The 26,438-nt window shown below is 52.4% G+C and overlaps 1 protein-coding gene across 10 annotated transcripts in view; it reads right to left on the bottom strand.

Annotated features, from left to right (window-relative positions):
- The window catches only part of PLEKHG3 (pleckstrin homology and RhoGEF domain containing G3), a 41,371-nt gene that overhangs the window by 6,326 nt on the left and 8,607 nt on the right, over positions 1-26,438 (bottom strand). For 3 of the 10 annotated variants that reach the window (XM_059182333.1, XM_059182329.1, XM_059182334.1), the window contains 14 exons: positions 9,475-9,861; positions 8,255-8,352; positions 7,029-7,098; positions 6,633-6,679; positions 6,370-6,520; positions 6,134-6,265; positions 5,744-5,926; positions 5,286-5,378; positions 4,934-5,020; positions 4,657-4,690; positions 4,240-4,338; positions 1,227-1,316; positions 744-782; positions 308-333 (listed from right to left, as the gene is read on the bottom strand). In XM_059182333.1, coding sequence (XP_059038316.1) covers positions 308-333; positions 744-782; positions 1,227-1,316; positions 4,240-4,338; positions 4,657-4,690; positions 4,934-5,020; positions 5,286-5,378; positions 5,744-5,926; positions 6,134-6,265; positions 6,370-6,520; positions 6,633-6,679; positions 7,029-7,098; positions 8,255-8,352; positions 9,475-9,822 — 1,497 coding nt within the window. In that variant the 5' untranslated portion in view covers positions 9,823-9,861. Of the gene's footprint in view, positions 1-307; positions 334-743; positions 783-1,226; positions 1,317-4,239; positions 4,339-4,656; positions 4,691-4,933; positions 5,021-5,285; positions 5,379-5,743; positions 5,927-6,133; positions 6,266-6,369; positions 6,521-6,632; positions 6,680-7,028; positions 7,099-8,254; positions 8,353-9,474; positions 9,862-26,438 lie in introns of those variants that run through there. The other 7 variants (XM_059182327.1, XM_059182331.1, XM_059182335.1 and 4 more) reach the window with 3 other exon arrangements.

Raw genomic sequence — 26,438 nt, 5'->3', positions numbered from 1 at the left:
GGACCTGGGAAAGCTGGGTCAGACACTTCCAAGACCCAGAGAGGCCTGCCTACCCAGAGAAAGAAAATGTGGAAGATCCAGGGTGGGCCAACACCAGGGTCCCATTCCAGGGAAAGGGTAGAGAAGGATCCCAGGGCAAGGGCCATGGCTTATTCATCTCTGGGACTCTTGTGACAGAGTCCAGCACACAGTAGTGGCCTGACAGGTATCTATCCACTGCACGAAGATGCAGCTGAAGGGGCCAGGGCGCTGACCTGGCAGTCCCACCCACTCTGGCCGGCCAGTGCTCTTCACCCAGGGGCCTTACCTTCATTCCTGCTGCTCTGGCTGCACCTGCCACGGCCAGGTCCCAGCACACAGGCAAGGGGGCAGGGAGAAGAGATCGGTAAGCAGGAGAAAGAGCCTCTTTAGAGAGACAAGGAGCCCCCCAAGGAAAGCTACCCTGGGGATCCTATACCCAGAACCCACACCTGGTCTCCTGGGCTTTCAAAGGAATGACTGCCAGAGCAAAGGCCCTGGGGGAAAAGCAGCACAGGTCTGTGTCCATCAAGCACTGTCACCCAAGGACAGGGTACTAGAAGTATGCAGGAAGGTGAGCTCAGCCCCTCCCTGAGGCCCACCTCCAGGGAGGAAGAGAGGCAGGGACCCTTCCAAACTGTCCTCAATACCCAGAAGGTTACCTGTGTCACCTCCCTGCCCGACCCTAGAGCCTGGCAGGAATGGCTGGCCACGCGCACACTCACCTTTCTCACTGAGTTGCCTGAGCAGGTGTCTGGTTGGCTCTGAGAAGGAAAGTGAACGGACAGTCAGTGCAGGCCTGGAAACAACTGCGTCTGGCCCTGGTCCCATGCTCACAACCGTACCGCCACCAGCAGCTCAAAGTCCACTCCAGCCTGAGCACCCCCTCCCTCCTACCTACCCCCACCGGGAGGCAGGGCCCCGGCCACATCCATCCAGCACCAGAGACCTGCTCCATGACTGCCGCCCCCCCCCACCCCCCGCAGGAACAGCCCCGCCCACAATCCCTGCATTAGTGCATCTCACCCAGGGCCCCAGCTTCTAGAGCTGCAGTCCCAAGCTGCCTCCTTCAGACCGACTCGCCACATCCTTGGAGATCTGAGCTCTACCTCAAGCCCCACCTTCCCTGCAACAAGCTCATGAGCACAACAGCTACACCCAAGGCCAAGCCCCCTTGCAGCAGCCTGGCTAGAAAGCAGAGGTCGCACCCGACTTCCTACGGCCATTAAGGCCTGGCTCGACGAAGCCTCGCTGCCTGCTGGGGAGTGTGGCCCGGAGGAACGAGGGCTGACCAGGCTCTGGGAACAAAATACAAAACACACCCATTAGGCTGATGGTGTCACCAATTTGTATCCCAGACTTTTTGGAAACAGACCTGAGAGAGGTCGGTAGGAGAGGACATGTGTCCAGGGACCTCTCCACAGAGCCGTGACCTTACCCCACAAGGTTCTTGCCCAGCTGGTGTTAACTGGGAAGCCCACGGTACACTCGGAGACCAAGGAAAATCTTACAGGGGAGCGCATTGCACAAGTTTCTTCTACTGAAACGCGTGTATCCACGCACACCATCTGCACAACCTAAGTACGCTGCAAATCCGAGAGCTTTTAAAGTGAGAAACACAAAATGCCCTACTCGTCCATCTTAAAACCTGTAATCAAGACTACATAACAAGTGACAAGTAGCTAGGGCACCTGGGTGGTTCAGTCATTAAGCATCTGTCTGCCTTTGGCTCAGGTCATCCTAGCATCCTGGGATCGAACCCCGCATCAGGTTCCCTGCTCCGCAGAAAGACTGCTTCTCCCTCTCCTGCTTCCCCTGCTTGTACTTCCTCTCTCACTGTCTCTCCCTCTGTCAAATAAATAAAATCCTTAAAACAAAAAGTGACAAGCAGTGACAGCAGCACCGTAATTATCTAGAGCATACCACTCTCAGCTCTCTGGGAAGAGGAGGACCAGAGGCAGAGCAGGGGACTCCAAGCTGTCACTGCAGGGCTTACAAGGGGCCCCGTTTCCCTCTCAGCAACTTGCTGGCCTTTTAAACTTTCTTTTTAAAAATAATCACGGCGGGGGGTGCCTGGGTGGCTCAGTGGGCTAAAGCCTCTGCCTTCAGCTCAGGTTATGATCCCAGGACTGGGATCGAGTATCTCTGCTCAGCAGGGAGCCTGCTTCCTCCTCTCTCTCTCTCTGCCTGCCTCTCTGCCTACTTGTGATCGCTCTGTCAAATAAATAAATAAAATCTTTTAAAAAAATAATCACGGGGCACCTGGGTGGCTCAGTATGTTGAAGCCTCTGCCTTCGGCTCAGGTCATGGTCTCGGGATCCTGGGATCGAGCCCCTCGTCAGGCTCTCTGCTCAGCAGAGAGCCTGCTTCCTCCTCTCTCTGTGCCCTCCTCTCTACTTGTGATCGCTGTCTATGAAATAAATAAATAAATAAATATAAATAATCTCTAAACCCAACACGGTGTTTGAACTCATGACGCCAAGATCAAGAGTTGCATGTTCCTCTGACTGAGCCAGTGAGGCACCCCTTGCTGGCCGGTCCTTACCCACACTTCTCACAAGTTCAATCGACTGCTTTCAAACAAGCAGGGAGAAGAGCCGCTCCAGGCAAGGACACTGTGACAGACAAGAACCAACGCTGCCAGGTAAGGGGGGATAGCTTCTGGGTAAGAAAATAGCTTCCGGGTAAGAGGGGACAGCTTCCAGGTAAGTGGGGGGGACACCTGCTGGGTAAGGGGGATACCACACCTCGAGTGCGCGGCCACCATGGCGACCCCCTGCCCCAAACAGCGCACATGCCCCACGGATGCTGTCACACTGGTGCCAGAAAAGGAAAAGTTCCACAGTGGTTGGCATCCTCTACCTTAAGAAGCTGCAGAGGATGAAGCATGCTTTAGAGAGACGTTTGTTTCACAATGGTTAAGACTAAAGTACGAAAACAAGCAGGCAGAACCTGACTCATTCACAGGCTAAAATCTCAGTTCAGCAGAGACTGAGCTCTGAAACAACTCACTGCCTGCGTGCCATGACAGCCACAGTGTGGACGCTGATGTCATGACTGGCGGCACCGCAGTTCCTACCACCACAAGCAGCTCCTCCATGTGCCAGAAGCTTCCAATGCAAAGCCACATGACAAGGTAGAGGGGAATGCTAGAAAGACAGGAAAAGCATCTCAGAAGAAAGGAAAATGAAGAGGGCCAGAAACCTATAAAGTAACACCCCCAGTCAGGGGGCTTTTCACACACGGTGTGATAAAACGTTTGTGACCGTCACAAATCTGCCTAGGGTTCAAGATCCACTGGGGGTAATACCAAACAAAACAAAAATTACAAAAGCTTTCCAGAGACCACTTGGCTCTATCTTCCAGAATATGACACAATCCCCAGAGTTGCTCAGGGGACTCATGGGTCACAGCCAAAGCCCAATGCACCCTGGAGATCCACACCAGGACAGTGCACCAGTCATTCTCGGATCTTCTCTCCAGGGGCCTCTGAGACACTTCTCATTCCAACTCTCACCTCATCTGTGTTCACCAGGTGCCCAGCGGAAGCTAAGTCTGTCCTGGGCCTTGGACTGAAGAGCAGAGTACAAACAGACACAGAAAACACACAGCCTTATCACCCCCAGAGCTAAGAATAAAAGCAAGGTTTTCTCCTCTTCAACAGACAATTCATTCCAATAAATCCAAGTACACAGTAGCAAGCCCAGTCATGGAAGAAAACCCAGCAGAGGAAAATGGAACTTTTCCCTGAGACCCAAAGTAAATATTTCCTGTCTGGATTTGGTGCCACTTGACGTCTAACTCATTTTTCCCCACGTCCTGCATTTGCTCTGCTCCAGAACTGGGCTGGGGATCCCCATGACATCTGAGCGTCGCTCCTGGCTGAGTCCCAGGATCCTGAGTGACAAAGGAGCCAAGTTTTGGTCCCAGGAAAGCTAAGAAAGAGCACGGAAGCCTGAGTGAACAAGCATTCCCAGGGCCCTGGAAAAGGTGGGCTGCCCAGCCCTGGTGGGCAAGAAGGGCCTGGAAAAAAGTGCCTGCTGGAGGGTAGCACAAGCACGGGGACAGGACGTGCCACGTGGGCTGGGCGATCCTTCTTCCTGCCCTTTCCCAGGATGTCCATGGAGGAGAGCACCAGCCCCAAATGCTGCTGCAGACAGTCCCCCTCCTGGTCAAGAGTCCTGTGAGGAAGCCACTCTGCCCATAGCGCCCTTCCCTTACCAGACTGTCGGCGCCCCTGTCGCGCATGGGTGGACACCTCGTCCTGGGAAGACCAGGCCTTCTTCAGGCGCTCTGGGCTGCAGCGGTACCGACTGGGATCTGCACATAAGACGGACAATCAGCCTGGGCTTGGACTCTGACCACACCTGACCACACCTTTGCTGCCTGCCCCAGCTCCAGGGGCCAGAAGATCCAGAGCTCCCTCCTCTTCCATCTTCCATTCAGAAATGGTAGGCAGTGGGAGTCCCACCAGCCAGCCAAGACTACGCCCCTGGTCTTACAGTAGACCCCTAGCCCTTGACAGAAAGAGCTTCCCCATTCTCCCTGCTCCCTGGAACAGAAGTCTCAGGCAGAGCTTCCCATGGATCTAGAGATATGCCCAAGTAGGGAGAAAGCAGGCAGAAAGGGTACACTTACAGTAGGAATCCATTTCCAAGATGGCTTCCTTGGCCTAGAAGGAAAGGAAACACCCAGTTATTACGTTCTACATTTATGCCTCTCTTGGCCCACCGACTTGCTCTTGCTGCACTGGGACACCCCCCAGGGCTGTGCCGAAGCCCACGGTGCCCCCTGCACTGACCTCCAGAGTCCAGTGAAGCCAACATCCTCCAGGGATGAGGCACTAGTGGAACCCTGGAGCTGGCTGACTCTCCCTGCACCCCATCAAGGGGTAGGTGGGGCACCGGGAACTCACCTTCTGCGGGATGGTGGTGTGGTGGTTCTCCAGGATGAGCCTCTTGATGTGGTGAGTCCAGCTCCGTTTCTCCTCTGCTGTTTTGGCCTGAAAAGACCCAAGGGAGAGGGAGCCAGGGTTACGACCACAAGCCTGAAGCCATCTGCCATTGGCCAGGCTTCCGTCGGGGGTGCCGAGGCAAAAAGACGGCCTGTGCAGGGACCTTGAGGTTACCTGGACTCTTCCACAAAAACCCAAGAGATGCCCAAAGGGATCCCCACCTTACAGAGGGAGACCAGGAGGCCCCACACATCTACGCGAGCCACGGTGGCAGGTGTGTCCCCAGCCGGAGCCTCCCTGGCCCGGCCCTCACCTGGATGTTGTATTGCTGCTTGCTGTGCTTGTAGTGGGTGACAGTGAAGCACAGGGAGTCTCTGGTGCTTTCGATTAGCATCAGGGAGGAGCACTGGGGCAGAGGGAGAGCACAGTCAAGCACAGGAAGTGGCGGGGGCTGACCTGGGGTCCCAGCCCCTTGAGACCACCCAGGCAGGTAGGGAGAGTAATCTCAGAAGGACTAGGCTGCATCCACCCAACCCAGGGCCCAGGCGGGGGTCAAGAAACAGAGCCTGCGGGCGTCTGACAAAGACTCGGACATTAAAGCCCGAGACTCTTGATCCCAGGGGTATAAGTCTGAACCTCATATTGGGAGGAGAGATTACTTAAAAATAAAATCTTCTTTTTAAAAAAGGAAAGAATGGAGCCTAGCCCACTACAAGGGGGCTAAAGGGTAAGAGGGCCAAGGGACAGAGGCTGTGAGAGCAGCCTGGTTACCGGGATATGACCCTTGTAGACAAAGTGATCGCCGCGCTTCTTGGTGATGAGCAGCGCTTTGTCGAAGAGGAAGAAGGTCCTCTCGTTGCGCACGCGGTGCACGCGGAACGTGCCCTCCAGGACGAGCTCCCCGTAGATGGTCAGGTCTGGCCCCTTCCAGTTGATGAGCAGCGACTGGATCTCCTACAGCAGAGAAGCCCCGACCCCCAGAGTCAGGCTGCTCATGGCCCTCCGGTGGCAACACGGAGCCCCAGAAACTCCTATAGACACAGCCACTGGGCACACACAGCCACAGGAGCCCCCCGCTTCCCACCAAGCCCACCAAGCCAGGAAGCCCACCCTCGGCATCCCCCAGCCTGCCAGTCCCTCTGGCGACCAGCCCCGGAGCACCTGGAGCCGGACTGCGTGCTCGTGCCTTCTCTTCATGTCATTGATGTACCAAGCCACGCAGGTCATGGTGTCGATGGCATCCTCCACCACCTCGAAGCCATCCTCTTCTTCATCAAAATGTTTGGCGATTTCCTGCACGGAAGACAGGCACATAGGCAGCCCAGGCTCAGGCCTGCATCCCCCCAACCCCACGGACCCCCCACCCACCCCCACGGCGTGAAGACCGGTGGGGCTACCTGCAGCAGCAGGTGGTACTTGAGGATGCGCTGCACGGGCTTCAGCAAGTAGGAGCCCAGGGGCAGAGAGTGCTGGAGGAGCTCCTGCCGCTCCCGGAAGAACTTGGCCTGCTGCTTGTCCCGCATGCACTCAGTCAGGGCGGCCACTGAGCTGGGAGTGCAGGGGAAGAGGCTGTCACCACCTGGGAAGGCCTGCATGGGGATGTGGGGTGCTCCAGGCTCACAGAATAACTCCGCCTCCCCTCTCCACCCCAATTACTCACTTGGGATAGTTGTTGCAATACTGCGTGTAGATATCAAACTCTTGACTCTAAGAGGAGACCAAAGATGGTGATTTCTGGGAGCCTCCCATTTGACTCTAAACCTGGGTATAGCAAAGACATGGCCCTGACCCCCTCCCCACCCCCGTGAACACACTCTGCCCCCATTCCCTGAACACCTGCAGACCCATCCTGGGACCCATCTGTCTGGGCCACCTCATTCATCTAGCAGCCGCTGGCTCTAGGCCAGAATGCCCTTCCCATTTGAGGCAGGGCACCTTGCACTTCCCCTGGACAGAGGCCTCCAGGACTCACACACCCTCTTAAGCTGGGCACTGTTGTGTCTCGGAGCCCCCAGCAAGGCAGGACAAGAGGCAAGGACCCAGCAGCCCCTCTCACCCTTTCCACAAAGCAGCTGGCCACAGCCACAGGGTCACTGTTGCAGCTGTCCAGGTCTCGGAGTAGCTGGCTGGAGGACGGGAGAGTGCTCATCAGACCCCGGACGGGGCACACCGCCTCCACTGCTTCCCACATGCCCCTCCCCGGCCTCCCGGTGCCCAGATACACAGCCAGCCCCTGGTGTCATGCTAAAGAGTCGGGGCGTCCATCCTCAGAGTGAGCCCCACCCAGGCCAGCAACCACACAAAGTACCAGGCACCGCCGCAAAGGTGGGGAGCAAAGGACCCCCACATGCTCAGCAAGCAAGAAAAAGAGAGGGGACACCAGTACCCACCTCGGGAGGGGAGACAGCTCCTCTGCAGGCAGAAGGAGTCAAACACACAAAAGCAGAGATTAAAGGGAGAATGAGAGAGAGGGAAGACTCCCAAAGTAGCCAAAGGCTCCCAGTTCAAAAGGATGCAGAAAAGAGAGAGAAAGAGGGTGAGTCCCAGTACCCCTAGAACTTAGATGGGGCACTAGGGGAAACCCTAAACACACGGTTCCCCTGATGCCTCCCTGTCGACCTACCACTGGCCAGCCCAAGTCACCCCACGCCTGCCCTCCCAGACTCTGCAGCCGGGCCAGCAGGTAGCCCCTCTGGCCCCCATTAAAGGGCCCAGGGTAAGGTTCCTTCTGTCTACTGATACTGTCCCTCAGCCACTGCCCCTCCCAACCAGGGTCCCTTCCCTGGGGAATCTATGGGTCCAGGCAACACACGCTGAGCCTCGAGGAAGCGCTGTGCCCTGAAGCAGGCCCTCACCGGGCCACGCTCAGCCTCCCCCATCACATTCTGTCTGGCCTATCATTCTCCTAATGGGTCAGATCACCCTCAGGGAGACCTGACTTTCCATGGGGTCAGCAGGAAGGTGAGGAAGAAATGAAGAGATATGCAAGTGGGGGTAAAGATGCGAGACACAGAGGGGCCACAAAGGTAGAGGGAAGAGCATCATCACGTGCCAGAGGCCAGCAGTTCCCTAAGGGGGCACATGTCCCACACGCCCTCTACCACAGGGAGCTAACTAACCCCCTGTACAGGGAGGGACCACCATCACGCACCCCAACGATCAGGCTCCAGGCCCCCATGTCACAGCCCAGGAGACTACAGACATCCAGGGCTCCTCCTCAGGCCTCCAGGCCCACATGGGCCTCACAGACAGAACATGCTGTGTGTTAGGCCCATTCCATACCTGTTCAGTGCATAAATGTTTTCTATGTTCCCAAAGAGGGCACTAACTTGTTCCGGTTTCAGCAGCCCAGGTGTGTCGATGATCTTCAAGAGGTAGTCCTGTGTGGAGGGAGGCATCAGAACCCAGCCCACCCCGGCGCAGTCCTGTCCTCCCCAGCCACACCTAGTTCTGTCCTCCACTGACACAGCTGAGACTTCACAGACACTGCCCATTATACTGAGCTGGACAACTCTCCCTCCAAAATCAATATCCATTCGGAACCTCGGAAGGTCACCTGATTTGGAAATAGGGTTTCTGCAGATATAATCAATCAAGGATCTCAGGACAAGAGAATACTGGATTTAGGGTGGGCCCTCAATGCTATGACAGGTGTCCTTATAAGAAGAAAGGACACAGATGACACGGAGAAGGCAGCAATGGGAAGATGGAGGCAGAAGTCAGGACAGAACATCTACAGGCCAAGGAAATCCAAGTATTGGCAGCAACCACCTGGTAGAAGCCAGGAGAGAGGCATGGAATGCATTCTCCCCTCAGACCTTCCAGAAGGACCCAATCCTGCCAACATCTTGATTTCCAACTTCTGGCTTCCTAAACCAACACAGAAGAAACCTCTGCGTTTTAGCCCCGAGCTTGTGCTAATTTGTTACAGTAGAAACAAACACACCTCTCTCACCAAGACCAGAGGGCTTCCTCAGCGGCAGCCACCCAGGCACCTACCTGCCCAGGCCCCACAGGGTGAAGCACATTGTGCTGGCCCCACAAAGCTGGTGTGTCTTCATCTCACAGAGGAACCCGAGGCTCAGGCCTCACACAAGTGCCTGAGACCACACAGCCAGGAAACAGCAGGGCAGGGATCCGGGCACAGATGGGCAACATCCGGGCCAGTTTCCTCCCTGGGTTCCATGTCTGTGAGCACAGCGGTCCCTGCCCCTCCCCACCAACCGAGGGTCTGCAGGAGGTCCTGGCCCCAGCTCCTCATCGGACCCAAAGTCGCGAAGCAGCAAAAACAGTCTGCGGTTACCCCCCACCCGCTGCCCTGGAGCAGGGACACAAGGCCTCCCCACTGCTACAAGGGAAGGCGGCTTCTTCTGACACGGCTGTCAGGGAGAACTCTCCCTCCAGGGGTGGAAGCGGGCTCCTAAGAGAGGTGGGCCACCCAGAGCAGAAGGCCAGCCCCACGGCAGCCTCGGAACCGCAGCCATAGACATGAAGGGCCTCACCTCCACAATGCTGCGCAGGTCCTGCACGTACATCCGCTCCGTCTCCACGATCTCCCGCACCACGCGGCCCAGGTAGCTGAGCTTGTGCACCGGGGCTGCTGGGGACCATCCGCCGAACGGGGACAGCGGCCCCCTCCCGCTCAGCCAGCTGCTGGAGCTAGTGTTGCCGTTGGGGGGATGCCGGCCACGTGGGGAGCCTGCCCCATTCTCGGCCGACGCCCCGGAACCAATGGGCTCCTCCATGGCCCCACGGCTGTCCCGGGAGGAGCCCGATGAGGACGTGCTCGAGGTCAGGCTCACGGGTCGCTCTTGGCTGCCATCCTGGCGGAGGGAGGCAGAGACGGGCATCCTGGCATCGCTGCCTGGCGAAGGCACTCCAGCGAGGTTCTGGGCAGAACAGACAAAGAATTCGATCTCAGAATCATCACAGAAATAGAAAGTGAAACGGTGGCTGCTGGGGGAGGAGGAATGGGGAGTTTGTATTTAACAGGTACAGAGTTTCCATTTTGCAAGATAAGAGAAGTCCTGGCCGATGGTAGTGATAGCGGAGCAACGATGTGAATGTACGTAATGCCACCGAACCACCATACACTTAAAAATGGTTAAAATGGAAATTTTATGTTTGTGTATTTCACCACAGTTTTAAACACAACAGCTGTGAATGTTGAGAAAGTCCCTTCCGTCAGACTCCACAAGTGTGCACAAGAATGCCCAAGTTACATCCCTTCCTGACTCCAATAGTTCTGGCATTCCCAGGAAGAAAGGGTGCCCACATCCAAGAACAATAAAGACCTCAGAAACCCAAGCCCCAGGAGAACAGAGAGGACGTCTCCACCAGAGCAGCCATCGGGGTGCCTTCGGATGAAACCCGAAGCCCAGCCCCGCTGCTCTGCCAAAGTAGTCAGCCTCTCAGAACCTACACTGGGGCCATGTCCCCCGGGATGCAGTGACCTGCCACAGCGACGGGTCTCAACGTGGTGCCCCGCACGGGGCAAGGGCTCCATAAACCTTCGAGACAGTGATGATAACAACTGTGAAAAAGCACTTCCCAAGGGCTCACTTGTCGGGGCCTGTGCTGGGGTCACCAGCAGGGACAGCAGAAGACTTTGCTCCTAGGATCTAGGATGACACACGTGCCAGAGAGTAAAATTCTCCTCAGGATTATGCCATCTCCGGGGGCACCAGCAGCTGCACCCCAAACAGAAACCTTCTAGATACTGACAGGGGAGGCAGAGGAGAGAATCCAAAGGCTCCCGACCCCCAGCACCTGGTAAGGCCCTGACTCAGTCAAGCTTCCTACGCACAGGAAATGCCCCAGGGCTGAGCCATTGATGAGTTTCTCTAAACTCCCTTTAGCACAGTGAGGTCAGGTAGCACAGGAGGCAGGAAACTGCTCCCAAGTAAGGCAAACACAGACTCAGGTGGACTTCAATCCCTTGGGCAGGTAGGGCTGTTCACAGGTAGGCCCACCTGGAAAACCCTAGAGCAGTAAGTCTAGGAGGGGCTAAAGCCTCAGGGAAGGACAGGAACACTGGACCCCAACTCCAGAAGACCACAGCTCACACCACCCCTTTCCAGAATGTGTATCTCATTGCTGTTTGCACAAGGAACAGAGTTCCAGAGTATCACCCTCACTTGCACTGCCCCAAAGACTTCCACCACTAGTTCTAGGGCTCAGAAATTGCCAGACCAAAGGCTAGAGCTACAAGAACGATCTGGGTGCCATCACTCCAGGAATCTTGAATTTCCCCCTGCTTTTCTGTGCCTCTGCCCAAACCTGGAACCAGTGCCCTGGCTGTGCCAGCACCCCTGGGCCCTGGGCCCCGGCTTTTGCAAATATTCTCCCTGCCTGGACATTACTCCCAAGTCCCCACGCACCACACCCCCCACCTCATCTATCCCAAACCATACTCGCCCCCACCCCCTGTCACTTATGCCCAATCCTTAGGTTTCAGATTAGAAGCCAGTCCCCAGAAAACAAACCTGGACGCCCCCTTCTACATACTCTTACGGCACCGCAGGATTACCCCGACCACTCCGTGACTGTGACTAGTTTGAGATCCCCTGCCCTAGACTGTAAGTGACCCGAGCTCTGGGGCCGTAGCAGCGATCTGGCAAAGAGATGATGGCAAACAAACTGGCACCTGTACTGAGCTCAAGTCAAGAGGCTAGCAGGACCCGCTCCAGCTCTGGGTGTGGCCACAGTGACCTCCAGGAGCTTCTCCAGCTGCAGATAAGGACACAAGGGGCACACTAAAGCCAATCCTGCCTTCTCCCTCCCTTCCAGGTACAACAAAGGAGAATTAATAGGCTCATCTTGGTGAAACCCTGAGCATCTCAGACTAGAGCCCCTTGGGAAATGCAGCACTGTTGCTGTTCCCTCCCTCCTCAAAAGAGCCTTTAAAATTAACCAGCTGGGCCTTTCTAAAGCACCAGCCCACAGGGTAAAGCTCTGTCATTTCGGCACAAAGAACGACAAAGATCCAAACTCCACCCAAGTCCTTAACCCCCAGGGCCATGGGACTCTGGAGTCCTTCAAAGCCTGCTGCAGTCTCCCTCCCAACCCCCCAGCCGCTGGCTGTCCCGTCCCTGCCCGCCCCCCCCCCCACCCCACGCACAGTCGCAGCTGGAACAATGGGGCAGAAACTTAAGACCTAAGACCTTTCCCAGATCAAACCTGGGGTCAGTCAGCCCCTATGGGGATGCTAAGTCCCAGGTGGATTTCACAGCTGGCCAAATCAGTTTTAAAAAACCCCTCACCACTCCCTCTATACTCTCAGGGGGGCCTTCTGAGGGTCACTCTTCAGGGACCCCCATTGCCCTATGAATCCTGAAACAAAACAAGAGCATCTCTTCTCCTTGGAGAAATCTCTGGTGGAAGCAGCCATCTCCCTGAAAAGCAAGCTCACGTCGTCAAAGGAGCAGCCATGCCAGCAGCAAGCCCCCCATACCCAGCAGCCCCCACCTCCATGCCAGCAGACCCCTGCGGCTGAAACAAAGCATACCAGCCGAGTGCTGCAGGGTTCTAACTGCCATGACACAGCGAGTCACTTTGATCTCCTAGCAGCTCTACGAACTCAGTACTATCACTACCCCATTTTACAGATACAGAAACCTGAGGCCACAAAAGCAGCATGTGGTAGAGCCTGGATGTGTACTGGGGCGCACAAGCCCCAGTGTTCCCGCTCCCCTGCCTGCTGTCTCCCTAACGGATTTCACACAAGCCAGGGCCAGAGGCAAACGATTAGTCACAGACCTGGATGCTATGGCCTTGCCTCAGCCTAAGCCATAGGGGACTTATTAAGTCTTCAAAGATCACGGCTTTTAACATGATACTTCATTTTATCCTATGACAGCCATGGAGACAGTAAAGGAATGAAAGTAAAGATTCCTTATAGCCATTTCTAGACCTGCTACTCTACATCTGGCAATTTACCCTCCTGCTGGAACAACATGGTAAAATACAGATTCCAGGTCAAAGGATCGCAGGTCATGGAAAAGGGAAAAAGCACAAGGTCACTGAGGTCACCAGGACCGGACTATAATTCCCCGCATGAGACAAGCTCTGCAGGGATCAGGAGACCCAGGACCACAAGGCTCTCTAGGACAAGAGAATTCCTGGAAAAGAATGAAAAGACACAAAAGGGAGGATGACAAGCATGTAGAGCAGGGAGAGCAAACAAGGCAGAATCTGGGGGTGGGGGGCTGTTAGCAGAGCCATCGCACTCAATCTGAGCGCATTCTGGTCCTAAAAGCCTAAGCCCAACCATTACTAAGTGTGTAGTTCAGACTCCCAGAGACAGAACCTGCACCTGCCACATGCCCCAGCCAGAGGCAACCTTTCCTTCCTCTCCACTGCGTATCACCCCAAACTGCAAGGTTCACCTCAAAGCCATGACTGGAACTTAGGTCTTCAGACGCATCCAGAAGACACAGTCTGGCTGGGGAAGTGGGAGCCTAAAGGAGACAGGCAGAGAGCGGCCAAACCTTCAAGCCAGATGCCCACGCCTTCCTTCTCCTACCGCACCCAGTCTCCAGTTTCCCGAAGTCTCCCCCTGCCATGACCTCTTCCATCTCTCAACATGAGTCAGTCCAATCATCAATCAGTGAATCAGTCTTCTAGAAAACTTGGTATCTCCAGTCCCACACCTGTGATGGTCCCCTAAGCCCTTCTTTTTGATGGATAGAAGAAGTAGCTCAGATAAACATGGCGGGGGGGGGGGTCCCAAAGAGGAAGGATTCTTTTTTTTTTTTTTAAACTCTCTCTCTCTATATGAACACAATCCGCACCCTTCCTCTGCCCACACCTCCCAAGGTTATAGGCCCTCCCTTCTGAGTAGCTTCCCCGAATGTCCCCAGGCAGAGAGGCAGGCTGCAGCAGGCCCCTTGGATTCCCACAACAGATGACAGGGGTCAAGTCTCACATCCTTCTCCTCCTCATGAGGCCTCAGCCCCATGCCCCAACCTAACCCAGACTCATGCTTCCAACAGAAAAAAATGGCAAAACCCATCATTATCCCTCATGTTCTATCCTCAGGCCTCTGGTCACTGAGGCAAAAGGACCCTGCTCCCCGACCACCAACTTGAGAAAAGATGGTCCCGGGGTGCCTGGGTGACACCGTTGGTTAAGTGGCCAACTCTTGATCTCAGCTTAGGTCTTGGTCTCAGGGTCCTGAGTTCAAGCCCCAAGTGGGCTCCATGCCCAGTGTGGAGCCTACCAAAAAAAAAAAGGCGGGGGGGACAAAGAAAGAAAAGATGGTCCTACGGGGCACTCACCTGGAATCCTCCGGAGAACCTCTCCTTTTCTGGCCCTGGGGAATCCCCAGGACTCAGCAACATTCCCTTCTGGTCCTCCCTCCCTGGCCAGCGGGCTGCTGAGGAGAAGGCAGGAGAAGGAGGGGGGCACTCACCGGACAACCCTCTGTGTGGGTCAACTCTGGAGCCGCCCCAGAGAACAGGTTGCTTCAGAGAGGCTGGCTCCAGGTGCGGAGGAGGCTGATGTCATCCTTTCACCTTCTGCCCCTCACCCCAACCCGAGCAGCGAGCAGCGGAAGCCTGACACACCTGTCCTAGAGGCAGGCAGGGAAAGAGCAGGGCGCTCTCCCAGAGGCAACTGCTCCAACACCGGCCAGCCCTGCACACCTCCCCAGGGGCTCCTTTCATCTCTCAAATGCACCTCCTACCCAGTCCAAAGGCTCTCCAAACCTGGCCAGCCAGCCGCCTTGTACCTTCCCCAGAAGGATGGCCCCCGAGTCCTGTGTTAGGACGTCCACAGAGAGGGTACCAGAAGGAAGCAACAGAGGAGAGCTGCAGCCTCTCCAGACAAGCACGGCAGGAGCAAGGGGAACGGCCGCAGAGATCTCACGCCAGGGCGCAGAGCTCACTCGGCTGTGCTGTCACCCACAGCCCAGCACCGCCCCACGCCTGGCTCTTGCCTGGCTCTTCCTGCAGCTCCCCCTCCACCACAGGTGTGGGGGGACCACCTCTCACCACAGCCACAGGGGCATTCTGTGGGACAGGAGGATCCCTGAGAGGGTCTGGGTCATTGTCCCGTGCCGCAGCAGCTTCCTCACTCTGGTCCCTCCCGCCCCTCCCCAGAGACTCAGGGGCTATAAGCACCCTAAGGCAGGACAAGGGAAGGCTCCCTGGGGAATGACTGTATTCGATATGTTCCATGTGAGCAACGTGACTATCACAGAGGCTGTGCAAACAGTGTCATCAGGGTTTCTGGGCCACAAACCCAGGCCAGCTGGCTCAAAGTCATTTCCCCTCACGAATTTATATTCCCTCGTGAATTCCTTTTCCCACCACCCCAGAACAGCAGGAGCCACCAAGTGTGGCCGGGTCTTTGAAGCAGGACTTCAGCTGCTGGGAAGGAAAGGGGATCGTGGCTGCCAGGGGAGCCTTCCCACCTGAATTCTGGGAGGAAGTCTGGGCCTATAGACTGACGTGCAGAAAACTTCCTCAGCCTGGCCTTGGAAGGGAAGCAAAGGCCCTGGCATCTCGTCTCAGTGGGAGGACCACCCACCTGCGCCTCACTAACCCCACCACCTCCTAGCCCCGACATTTTCTCATGTGGATTCTCAGAGCTGGGATGTGTCCCAGATCATCTCTCCCTACACGAATTCGGTCAGATAACCTCCTTCAGAAAGGCCTCCTCAACCACTTCTGGAGCATCCAACACCCATACTACTGTAGACTTCTCCCCTCCTCAATGCCCCCCCAAAGAATAAGCACACCCTAATTGTCCCTGGATATAAAGATCCTATGGCTGTTTTATATGACAAAAGAGGCTGTGCAGATATGATCAAGTCAAGGATCCTGGGATGGGGAGACTATCCCTAGGTTCCCTGGGTGAGCCTAATGCAATCCCAAGGGTCCTTACAAGAGGGATACAGGAGTCAGAAGTTGATGTGACAACAAAAGCAGAGGGACAGGCAGAAAGAGGCTGCAGCTTTGCAGACAGAGGAAAGGGACCACCAGCAAAGGATCTGGACGGCTTCCGAAGGCTGGGAAGGGAGAGAAAACAAATCTTGGAGCCTCCAGAAGTAACAGAGCCATGTGGATCCAGATTCAGTTCTGACCTCCAGAACTATAAGACAGCAAATACATATTGTTTCAAGCCACGAAGCTTGTGGGGTTTGTTACAACAACCAGAGGACACTAATACACACTTCCCTTAACTCTAGTGACCCTAAGGACCACTTCAAGTGCTGCAGGACTGTGCAGCAGCACCTTTCACCAGTTCCACGGTCAGGTGAAAGAGAAACAGTGGTCAAAACCAAGGGCTGGGCCAGATCCTCCCAGACTAACGCATTTCCACACTAGTCACTACCAGGTTTCCAGTCTGTCAAGGTACCCAGGAACAGGGACTGCTCATTCAACCTAGCAATCCTGTCCTCCTTGGCCCCAGACAAGGGACTAGAGCAGAGGCACAGCTGCCTTGCTGTCATGCCACATACCAAGTGACCAGCCACAAAAAACTGAGAGGAAGGGAAAAGTGGCCAAGGAGCCACTTTGGAATTTATAGAAATGACTATAACAAGGGCCCCCTACATACAGCCCAGGAAAAGCTGTCTACCAGGATGTTTCATATGCATACATACTAAAGGCCAATGAGAGCAATCACTACCACTCACAGCCAGGGTAAGTCAACAGAAATAACACAATGTCCCCAGAAGATGGAGCAGCTAAAGCTGGGGCTAGAAATCACAGACAAATTTGGTGTCCCAGAGGCCCCACCTCTCTCTCATTAGACACAAAAGCCCTGGGACCTCCACTCCTTACCAGCAAACTTCAGGAACCTCTCCCTGCAAATCAGCCCTCTTGTCCCCATGGTGGAGCCAGGGCAGGAGCTGCTGGTTTGGGAGCCTCTCAGCTGGAGTGGGAGCAAGGAGGAAACTTGAGCCAACACCTTCAACAGTTGCAGCATTTACCGTTCCATCACGTTCAAAGGCCCTGGAGAATCTTGGCAGGAAGCAAGTGGGAACAGAGAGGTCCCACCAGGACCCTCTAAGTCCCTAGCAGAGGAGGAGAGAGAAGCACACACACGTGTGCCCAGGAGTCTGCAAAGCAGAGGTTATGCACACTAAACGGTTCCACAGGCTCCACAGCCAGGCAGATCTGGTCTAAAACCCAACGACTCCACCTGGCTGGCCCTGTGTGGCCTTGGGCAAGCCACCTCACCTTTCGGAGCTTTAAGTTCCTCATCTGCAAAATGAGAACAAAAGCACCCACCTGACTGGTCCCCAAAATGGAGAGGATGCAAGTCAAGATCTGCCACACAGTAAAGCCACCCTAAGTGGCAGGATGACAAGGACGGAGAAGTTATTATTTGTTCCACAAGCACTGGGGCAAGTGCCTTTTTTTTTTTTTCCTGATTTGTGCCTATAATTTTTACCCACATCTCACATGAAGAATAAAGATAAAAGTTCAGCTTGGTGAACTGGCATGACCTAATCCTCCCCCACCAGCCATCCAACATGTACAATCCCAACGCGGACTCGAACCATGATTTTCCATGCGGGAAAATATAAGCAATTCGGCTGGAAAGGCAGAGTCTGGTATCCATGGCCAACAGAAGGGCAAAGCAGAAGATGAAGTCTAAGTGAGTCAGAGCCCTTTGTTGCAGCAGGCAGACCACATTCCTCAGGGCTCCACAGGGAAAGACAAGGTGTCCTGCTAGGAGCTGAAGAGGAACAGAAAGAGGAACACAGGGGCAAGCAGGAACAGAACTACAGGAAAGGGAAGGTGGCAAAGGCACAAGTAAGTGACCAGTCACAACCATCCTCGACACTAACCCTTGTGTTTTAAAGAAAAAACAAAATCCAGCTGCAAGGTGGACATGTGAAGAACCAGGATATAAGACAAAAACTCAAGGTACTGGGAAAAGCCTTACTGCTCACCCATTTCCTAAATCACAGGAATATCAAAGAAGGTGGGGAGCAGCGCAAATGACAGAGTAAGCATGAGTGAGCCCCAGGACTCCAGGCAGCGCTGCCCCAACCCCGCCCCAGGTCTGCTGTTCAGCAGGGGCGAGGCGGGGGGGGGGGGGGGGGGGGGAGGGGGTTGAAGGAGCGAGGCAGTAAGCCTTCTGCGCCACAGAGGAGGAGCGTGCCCACCATCTCGTGTAGGGAGAACAGTCCCTGCCCTGCCAAGGCCGTGAGCTGCAGAATTCACTGGACAAGTATTTTCAAGCACTCACTTTGCACAAAGACACTATGGCAGCTTTGTGGGAGACAGAGATGAATCACATACAGAGCTCACACTCTTGAGGGTTGATCCTCTCTCTGGAGAAGCAAGACAAGTGCCCCAATAACAAAAGGAGTGGAGAGTGGGGTCGTGGGTAGTCTGGGGGTTCAAGGCTGCCTCCAGTTTGGCAATTCGTTCCACACTTCTGAGCATGATGCTAGGCCCTGGGGATAATGAAATGAGTAAGACATTGTCCCTGTCTTTGAGGAACCGAATTCTAGAAGGAAAAAGAGCCCTATAAACAAATTCTCCACTAGGCAACGCCTTCAGTGCTATACAGATGTAAAAATACAGAAACTGTGCTGGCAGAAGAGGGAGTAGCTGGTACTACCTGGGGCATCTGAGCAGCTTTAAAGGTGAGGCTTCAGCTGAGCCTTGAATGATGAATAAGCTTGTACTTGCCAAGTGATGAAGAAATGGGAGGGTCCCCGGGGCAAAGGCAGCAGCATGGGAGAGTTCAGTCCTAAAAGGCCCAGGACCTCCCAAGGATCTAGGGTAGCTGGCAGCAAGAGGCCAGGCTGGAGGGCATCGGACTAGAGGACGCATGGGCAGTAGTTCTGTGGGAAGGACATGCCAGAGCCACACCTGAAGAAAAACTACCAACCACGGAGACTCTCAGACTGAGAGCTGAGGTGTGAGCATGGACCCCAGGAAAGAATAAACCACACATGGCTTTGGCACCAGGTGTCTGTAGAGCCAAATAAGTGTTCAGGAAGAATCCAGAGGCCCAAGAAGGTGCTGACTCCTCAGAGAGAGCATCAGGGAGGAGAAAGAGAGAATGACCCAAGGAAGCATCTGCTAGAAAGAACAAGACCTATTCCAACCCTTGTGCAGCGGCGGGGGAGCAACTAGGATCCAAGAAAAGGTGAAGAAACAAAGTTTCGTGTAAATTACATGCTTCTGAAAGCAGGAAGAGAACACCGACTGTAGAAAACTGAGATCTGGGGGCTTTGCTGGATAAAAAGGTCCCACTAGGATTCCAGGCCAAAGGCTAGGGGTTGGTCAGAATACATCTCACCACCTGAGGGTTTCCTCCCTTCCCCCAAATTCTCACTTTCCCTACCCAAGCAAATCAGAATTAGGGGACAAGGCGGCTCCCCCAAACACAATTTCCTCTCTAATTCCAAGCATGACCATCCAGACCCAGAAAAGTGTGTTCGTTCACGTGAGCAATCCCCTTTTGTGAACTGCTGCCATCCATCAAACCCCCCTGGCCTGCCCCACTTCTTGGGCATTACAGCAAAAGTGCACTGATGAACCCCCACCCCAATATTTTCCCCAGATGCTGATCTCGGGCCTGGTGCCTGACCCAGAGAGGTCAGACTTCATAGACTCCCGTAAGTGTCGATTCTCAAAGGCACCAGCCCTTCACATAGCAAGGCCTCACAGACTTCCCCTCACAGAACCCTCTCCCAGAGCCCAAGGCGGCCCCTTCTCCACTCTCCGCCCCACACCACCTGCCTCCACCCCGGAGGGCCCTCACCTTTCCCTCTAAGGGGCCTCAACCAGGGAGGCCCAAGAAACTCATCCAACCAGTTCCCAGGTGGGAGGAAAGGAGATTTGTCCCTCAGCTGAGAAGTCGGGAGACCAGAACACAGTCCGGAGACGTGGCTGTCACCAAACCCCAGGTTCTCAGGTGAGGGGATGCAAGTGGTATGGAGCAGCACAGCCCAGGCAGCCCGCTCCCACTCCTGGAAAAGCAAGGCCTCGCTTCAAGGTAAAAAATCCACCCAAGACAGGGCAACAACCTGGCGCCCGCTCACCCCACTCCTGTGGCCCAGAGCTCCGGAAGTGGTGGTGGTGGGCACAGCCCTGCCCAGCAGTGTCCACCTGGGATGACAGGGTCAGGAGAACTTCCTTTCACTTGCTGTCCTGCCACCACTTAGATTTTATCCAAACTAACCACCCTCTGTGGATTCTGGGAAAAATAAACTTCAGGAAGAAAGATTAACTCTGCTTTTCCCAGCATGTGTGCACTTTGGTGATGGTCCCTCCAACAGCGGCCCCTTCTCTAAACCACCCAACGCTGCATGTTCAGAAATCAGAAGGGCCTCCGAAACCCCAGCAGATTTGCCCGCAGTCTCCTCTAAAAAGGAACACAGGATTGTCTCACTCTCACCCAGCCACAACTGACCAATCCACTAGAAGAAAGCAGGGCAGGAGAGGAGGAAAAACAACAGGTCTCCTATACCTGTATCCATGGGGTTCCTCAGTTTCTGAACCCCCAAGGGAGAAACCTACCTTTTGCCCCCAAACCTGTGGCTGGCCAGGTTTCACGGGGGAGTTTATAAAGGCCTGGAGGCCCAGAGCTCAGAGTCCTCATCAGGCCCCCTTGTACTCCCCAGCCTGGCCTCGGAAGGGTACCTACCGCCTTCCTCAAAAGGGCTCCCATGGGAGCACACCGGGAGGGCCACCTGGGGCCTGGCAGCCGAGCAGTTAACAGGCTTGGGGCAAGCAGCGAGCTGCCACCAACAGCCTCGGGAATTAAAGTGCCCGCCGCCTCCTGCAAAACCTCTTCAATAAATGTCCTATTCAGAACCACTTCCGCGTGTGGGTCCTACTTGCTGCATTTCTTTCATTCCTGATCCCTGGGAGGACTCTGACAGAGGAAATGAGGCTTCTCTCCCTCATTCAGCAGGTCCCCCTGAGTGAGGACCCCCATCACATCTGGCAGGTAAGCACTGCCCCAGTGAGGACGTGCAAATCTCTGAGCCATTCAACACAAGGGGACACTGACTGCAGGAAGTCAAACCCCGAAGACACTTGAACAAAGCCAGACCATTCACCAGCACAACAATACTCCATTTATGTGGCTCCTCCCCCACCCCAGGTCCTCAGCTGAAGGATATTAACCCTTGTTCTTACAAGAGCGAGGAGCCAGGGGCAGGGGCAGGTGCGCAGCAGGCGGTTCACACATCAGGAAACAGAGGTACCAGTGGCTCCCAAAATGCCAGCCTGGAATCCCAACTAGCATGTCATCAGGCTGCACCAGGCCCTGTGCTCAACACAGTCCCTACGGAGCTATGTGCTCACTTACCCAAGGGCCAACAGGGACGTAGGAGGGACAGCCAGGGTTTCCTGGAATCCCGGGGCCTTAAAAGAGGCAGATAGCACTCCCTCAGCCCACTTTGTACCAATGCCCTTGGGCACTTTTTTTTTTTAAGATTTTATTTATTTATTTGACAGACAGAAATCACAAGTAGGCAGAGAGGCAGGCAGAGAGAGTGGGGGAAGCAGGCTCCCCGTTGAGCAGAGAGCCAGATGTGGCTGGATCCCAGGACCCTGGGATCATGACCTGAGCAGAAGGCAGAGGCTTTAACCCACTGAGCCACCCAGGTGCCCCGCCCCCGGGCACTTTAAGTTTTATAAACTTTGCTCAAAACAAGTTCTCCCACTGTGGGGCAATCTAAGGGGGCAAAATGGAGACACCTGGGAATTTATAACTCCCTTTTAGAAGCTTCTAGAAGGAATGGCTTATGTGCCTATTGAGGGTGGCCCAACGACCGGTGCACCGGCTGCCTTTCTCCACCCTGTCACTGCGAGAGATACTCATCCTCACAGCAGCTCTGTGACGAGCAAATCCCTGAAGAGTCTTCTGTGAATGCTCTCTCTTCTTAACTCAGTTACAGCCTCCTATAGCTAAGAACCAGATCTTGTGCATTTTTGCCTCCTTGTCTTCTGACACTCAAATGCCTATTGCTGACATGGGGAGCTGTGCAAACATAGAAAAGGGCCGAAATAAAGCACACGGGGTGGATGGGATTTTCTGAGCTCTTATGGGACAAAAAGACAACCCCAGTGGAGGCACAGAAAAAGGTCTGGGAACAGAGAGCCAAGCTGTTCACCTCTTCTTGACTGCCTGGTCAGACCCAGACCAGCTGAGGGCTATAGAATCGAAGCTGAGAGGACTTCCATCTGCAAGCGGGATTACTCAAACTCCTAACATTTACTGGCAGTATAAGCCACGTGCCCAGTCACAGGAACACAGCAATACGCAAGACAAACCCTTGCTATCAGGCGCTTACCTTCCAGTGGAGAAGGACATAAAAGGGAGACAAATGACTAAGATATTTCTGGATAGTGATAAGTGTCATAAAGAAGATAAAGCAGAGAAAAGAGTAGGGTTTTCTCTCTCTCTAATAAATAAAAATAAAATCTTTTAAAATAAGTAATGGAGGGGCGCCTGGTGGCTCAGTGGGTTAAGCCTCTGCCTTTAGCTCAGGTCATGATCTCAGGGTCCTGGGTGGAGTCCTGCTCCCTGCTCAGCGGGACTGTTTATCCCTCTCCCTCTGACCCTCCCCTTGCTCGGATGCACTCCCCGGCTCTCTCTCTCAAAAATATAAAAATAAATGTTTAGGAAAAAAAAAAAAAAAGGAGTAAGTGGGGGGATGGGGTGTTATTTGGTCAAGAGGTCCAGGAAGACTCTGAGGAAGTAACTCTTTTTTAAATGTTTTTGTTAACATAATGGATTATTAGCCCTGGGGTAGAGGTCTGTGAATCACCAGGTTTACACACTTCACAGCACTCACCATAGCACATACCCTCCCCAATGTCCATAAACCCACCACCCTCACCTGACCTCTCCTCCCCCCAGCAACCCTGTTTGTTTTGTGAGATTAAGAGTCTCTTATGGTTGGTCTCCCTCCCAATCCCATCTTGTTTCATTCATTCTTTTCCTACCCCCAACCCCCACCACGTTGTCTCTCATGTTTGAGGAAGTAACTCTTGAGCAGAGTCCTGTTTAAGAAGCAGACAGACATGCAAAGTTCTGGAAGAGTCTTCCAACAATCCTTTCCTCTACTCCACCTCAGCCACCCACCCACCCCTTTTATGCCCTAGATATCATCATCACCAGTAAGTGCAGACTTCCAAAACACCTTACTTTTAAGCATCCCACTCTTTGCAACCACTGAAGAGGAGCTGAGTATAAACATTAATAACCATACAACAAAATAAGCCATCACAAGGGAGTAAAAAGATGGAACCAACTGTTACTCCATTAGCTAAAAAAAAAATCTGGGAACCTGGGTGGCTGAGACTTGGTTTCAGCTCAGGTCATGACCTCATGGGTTGTGAGATCAAGCCTCTGGAGAGCTCCATGTTCAATAGGGAGTCTGCTTGAAGATCCTCTCCCTCTGCCCCTCCTCCTGTCTCTCTCAAATAAATAAATCTTAAAATAAAGAAATAAATAAATTTCCCAATAAAGAAAAGCCCAGGACTAGATGGCCCCACTGGTGAATTCTACCAAATACTTAAAGGAATTAATACCAATCCTTTATAAACTCTTCTAAAAATAGAAGAAGAAGGAACACTTCCCAACTTATTCTATGAGTGTATCACCCTGAGATCAAAACCAGACAAGATATCACAAGAAAAAAGCTACAGTCTAAAATCCCTAATAAAGATGCAAAGAATCCCCAGCAAAATACTAACAAATAGAAACCAGTAATACATAAAAAGGAGTATACACTATGACTATATGGATTTATCCCAGAAATACAAGATTGGATTAACATCTAAGCATCAATTAACAGAATTCAAGATATTAATAATACAAAACCACCTGATAATCTCAGTAAACCCAGAAGAAACATTTGACAAAATCTGATACCTTTCCACAATAAAAACACTTCGACAAACTAGGAAGAGAAGGGAACATTCCAATCCTTATAAAGAGCATCTACAAAAAACCTGCCGGAGGTGCCTGGGTAGTTCAGTCGTTAAGCGTCTGCCTTGTGCTCAGCTCAGGTCATGATCCTGGCGTCCTGGGATGTAGCCCCACATCCGGCACCCTGCTCTCTGCTCGGCGGGAAGCTTGCTTCTCCCTCTCCCGCTAGCCCCGCTTGTATTCCCTTTCTTTCTCCCTCTCTGTCAAATAAATAAAATCCTTAAAAAAACACCAAAAAACTGCAAGTATTTCATACTTTTTTTTTTTGGTACTTCATACTTAATGGAAAAAGACTGAATGCCTTTCCCCTAAGATCAGGAGCAAAACAAGGATGTCCCCTCATGTCATTTCTAGTCAACACTGTACTACAGCTCTAGCCAGGGCAATTAAGCAAGAAAAAAACATAAAAGACATTCAGATTGAAAAGGAAGAAGTAAAACTATCTCTATTCACAGATGACATAATCTTATATATACAAAACCCTAGGAATTCACTATAAAACCACTCGTCCTAATGAAAGAGTTCAGCGACATGGCAGGATACAAGATCAACACACAAAAATCAATTTTATTCCTACACACTGTCAGTGAACAATCCAAAAATGAAATTAACAAAGAAAGCAATACCATTTATAAGAGCAGCAAAAAGCATAAAATACTTTGGAATACATTTAACAAGAGCAGTGTAAAACTTCTATACTGGAAACCACAAAACACTGTTGAAAGAATTAATAAAGATTTTAATCAATGGAACAAAATTTCATGTTCTCATCCATCAGAACACTTCACATTGCTAAACTAGCAGTATTCACCAAATCAATCTACCAGCTTAACACCATCTCTGTGAAAATCTCAGCTGGGTTTTTTTTTAATGGAAACTGACAAGCTGATCCTAAAATTTCTGTGGAAAAGAGACCCAGAATAAACAAAACAATCTTGCAAAAGACCAAAGTTGGAAAACTCACAGTTCCTTATTTCAAAACTAACTAGGAAGCTGTACTTCATAAGATCGTGTTGTGCTGGCATAAAGGCAGACATCTAGATTAACAGAACAGAATTGAGAGTACAGAAATAAAACCTCACATTTACAGCCAACTGATTTTCATCAAGGGTACCAAGATGATTCAACAGGGAAAGAACAGACTTTCAAGAAATGGTACTAGGACAACTGGATATTCATATGCAAAAGAATGAATGGGGACGTCTAGTTCACACCATATGCAAAAATCAAGGCAAAATGTATCATGGACCTAAAGGTGAGATCTAAAACTATAAAACTCTTCCAAAAATACTTAGGAGTAAATCTTGGTAAATCTGAGTGAGCAACAGCTTCTTAAATATTAAAATCACACGGACCGAAACAAGTAGATAAATTAGACTATATCAAAATTAAAAACCAGTGTTACAAAGGGCACTATCAAGAAAGTGAAAAGACAAATCAAAAATGGGAGAAAGTAGCTATAAATCATATATCCGACAACACACTTATAACCAGAATATCTGAGGAACCTTTACAACAACAACAACAATAATAAAACTCAATTTTAAAATGGGCAAAGATTTGAATAGGGGTGCCTGGGTGGCTCAGTGGATTAAAGCCTCTGCCTTCGGCTTGGGTCATGATCCCAGGGTCCTGGAATGGAGCCCCACATCAGGCTCTCTGCTCAGCAGGGAGACTGCTTCCTCTTCTTTCTCTGCCTGCCTCTCTGCTTACTTGTGATCTCTGTCAAATAAATGAATAAAAAAATCTTTTTTTTTTTTTTTTAAAGATTTTATTTATTTATTTGTCAGGCATAGAGGGAGAGTGAGCGAGTGAGCACAGGCAGACAGAGGCAGAGGGAGAAGCAGGCTCCCTGCCGAGCAAGGAGCCCGATGCGGGACTCGATCCCAGGACGCTGGGATCATGACCTGAGCCGAAGGCAGCTGCCCAACCAACTGAGCCACCCAGGCGTCCCTAAAAAAAATCTTTAAGAAAAAAAAAAAAGATAAACAAAATGCAGTTTATCCATATGATGGATCATTGGGCAATAAAAAGAAAAAGAAGGGTCTGATTACATTCCACAACATGCATAACTCGAAAACACCATGATAAGGGAAAGAAGTCATAATAAACTACGTATTTACGAACTCATTTATGTGAAATATCCAGAAGAGGCAAATGCACAGAGAGAGAAAGATGTGTGGTTGCATGGGGATGGGAGATGGGAAGAACAGGAAATGACAAATAAGGGGCAAGGGTTTCTTTTGGGGAGGATAAAAATGTTTTAGGATCAGTTCATGGTAATGGCTGCAGGACTCTGTGAATATACTAAAAACCACTAAACACTTTACATGGATGAATTTTAAGATATATGAAATATATCTCAAAGATATAAATCAATCAAATCTAAAAAGTAGTAAGTCAGTGGGAAAAGTATAGACTATTCAATAACTAATCCTAGAAAATCTGGCTATTCCTCTGGAAAAAACCTTACAAGGTGGGTGGTTCTCCACTTTAGCTAGATATAAAAGTCACCTGGAGCATTTCATAACCTAGCCTGGGCCCC

The sequence above is a fragment of the Mustela lutreola genome, chromosome 7, assembly GCF_030435805.1.
Source record: "Mustela lutreola isolate mMusLut2 chromosome 7, mMusLut2.pri, whole genome shotgun sequence".
In the NCBI taxonomy this organism is placed as follows: Eukaryota; Metazoa; Chordata; class Mammalia; order Carnivora; family Mustelidae; genus Mustela; species Mustela lutreola.
The sequence above is the reverse complement of the archived record's forward strand: the minus strand, read 5'-3'. Positions and strand labels throughout refer to the sequence as shown.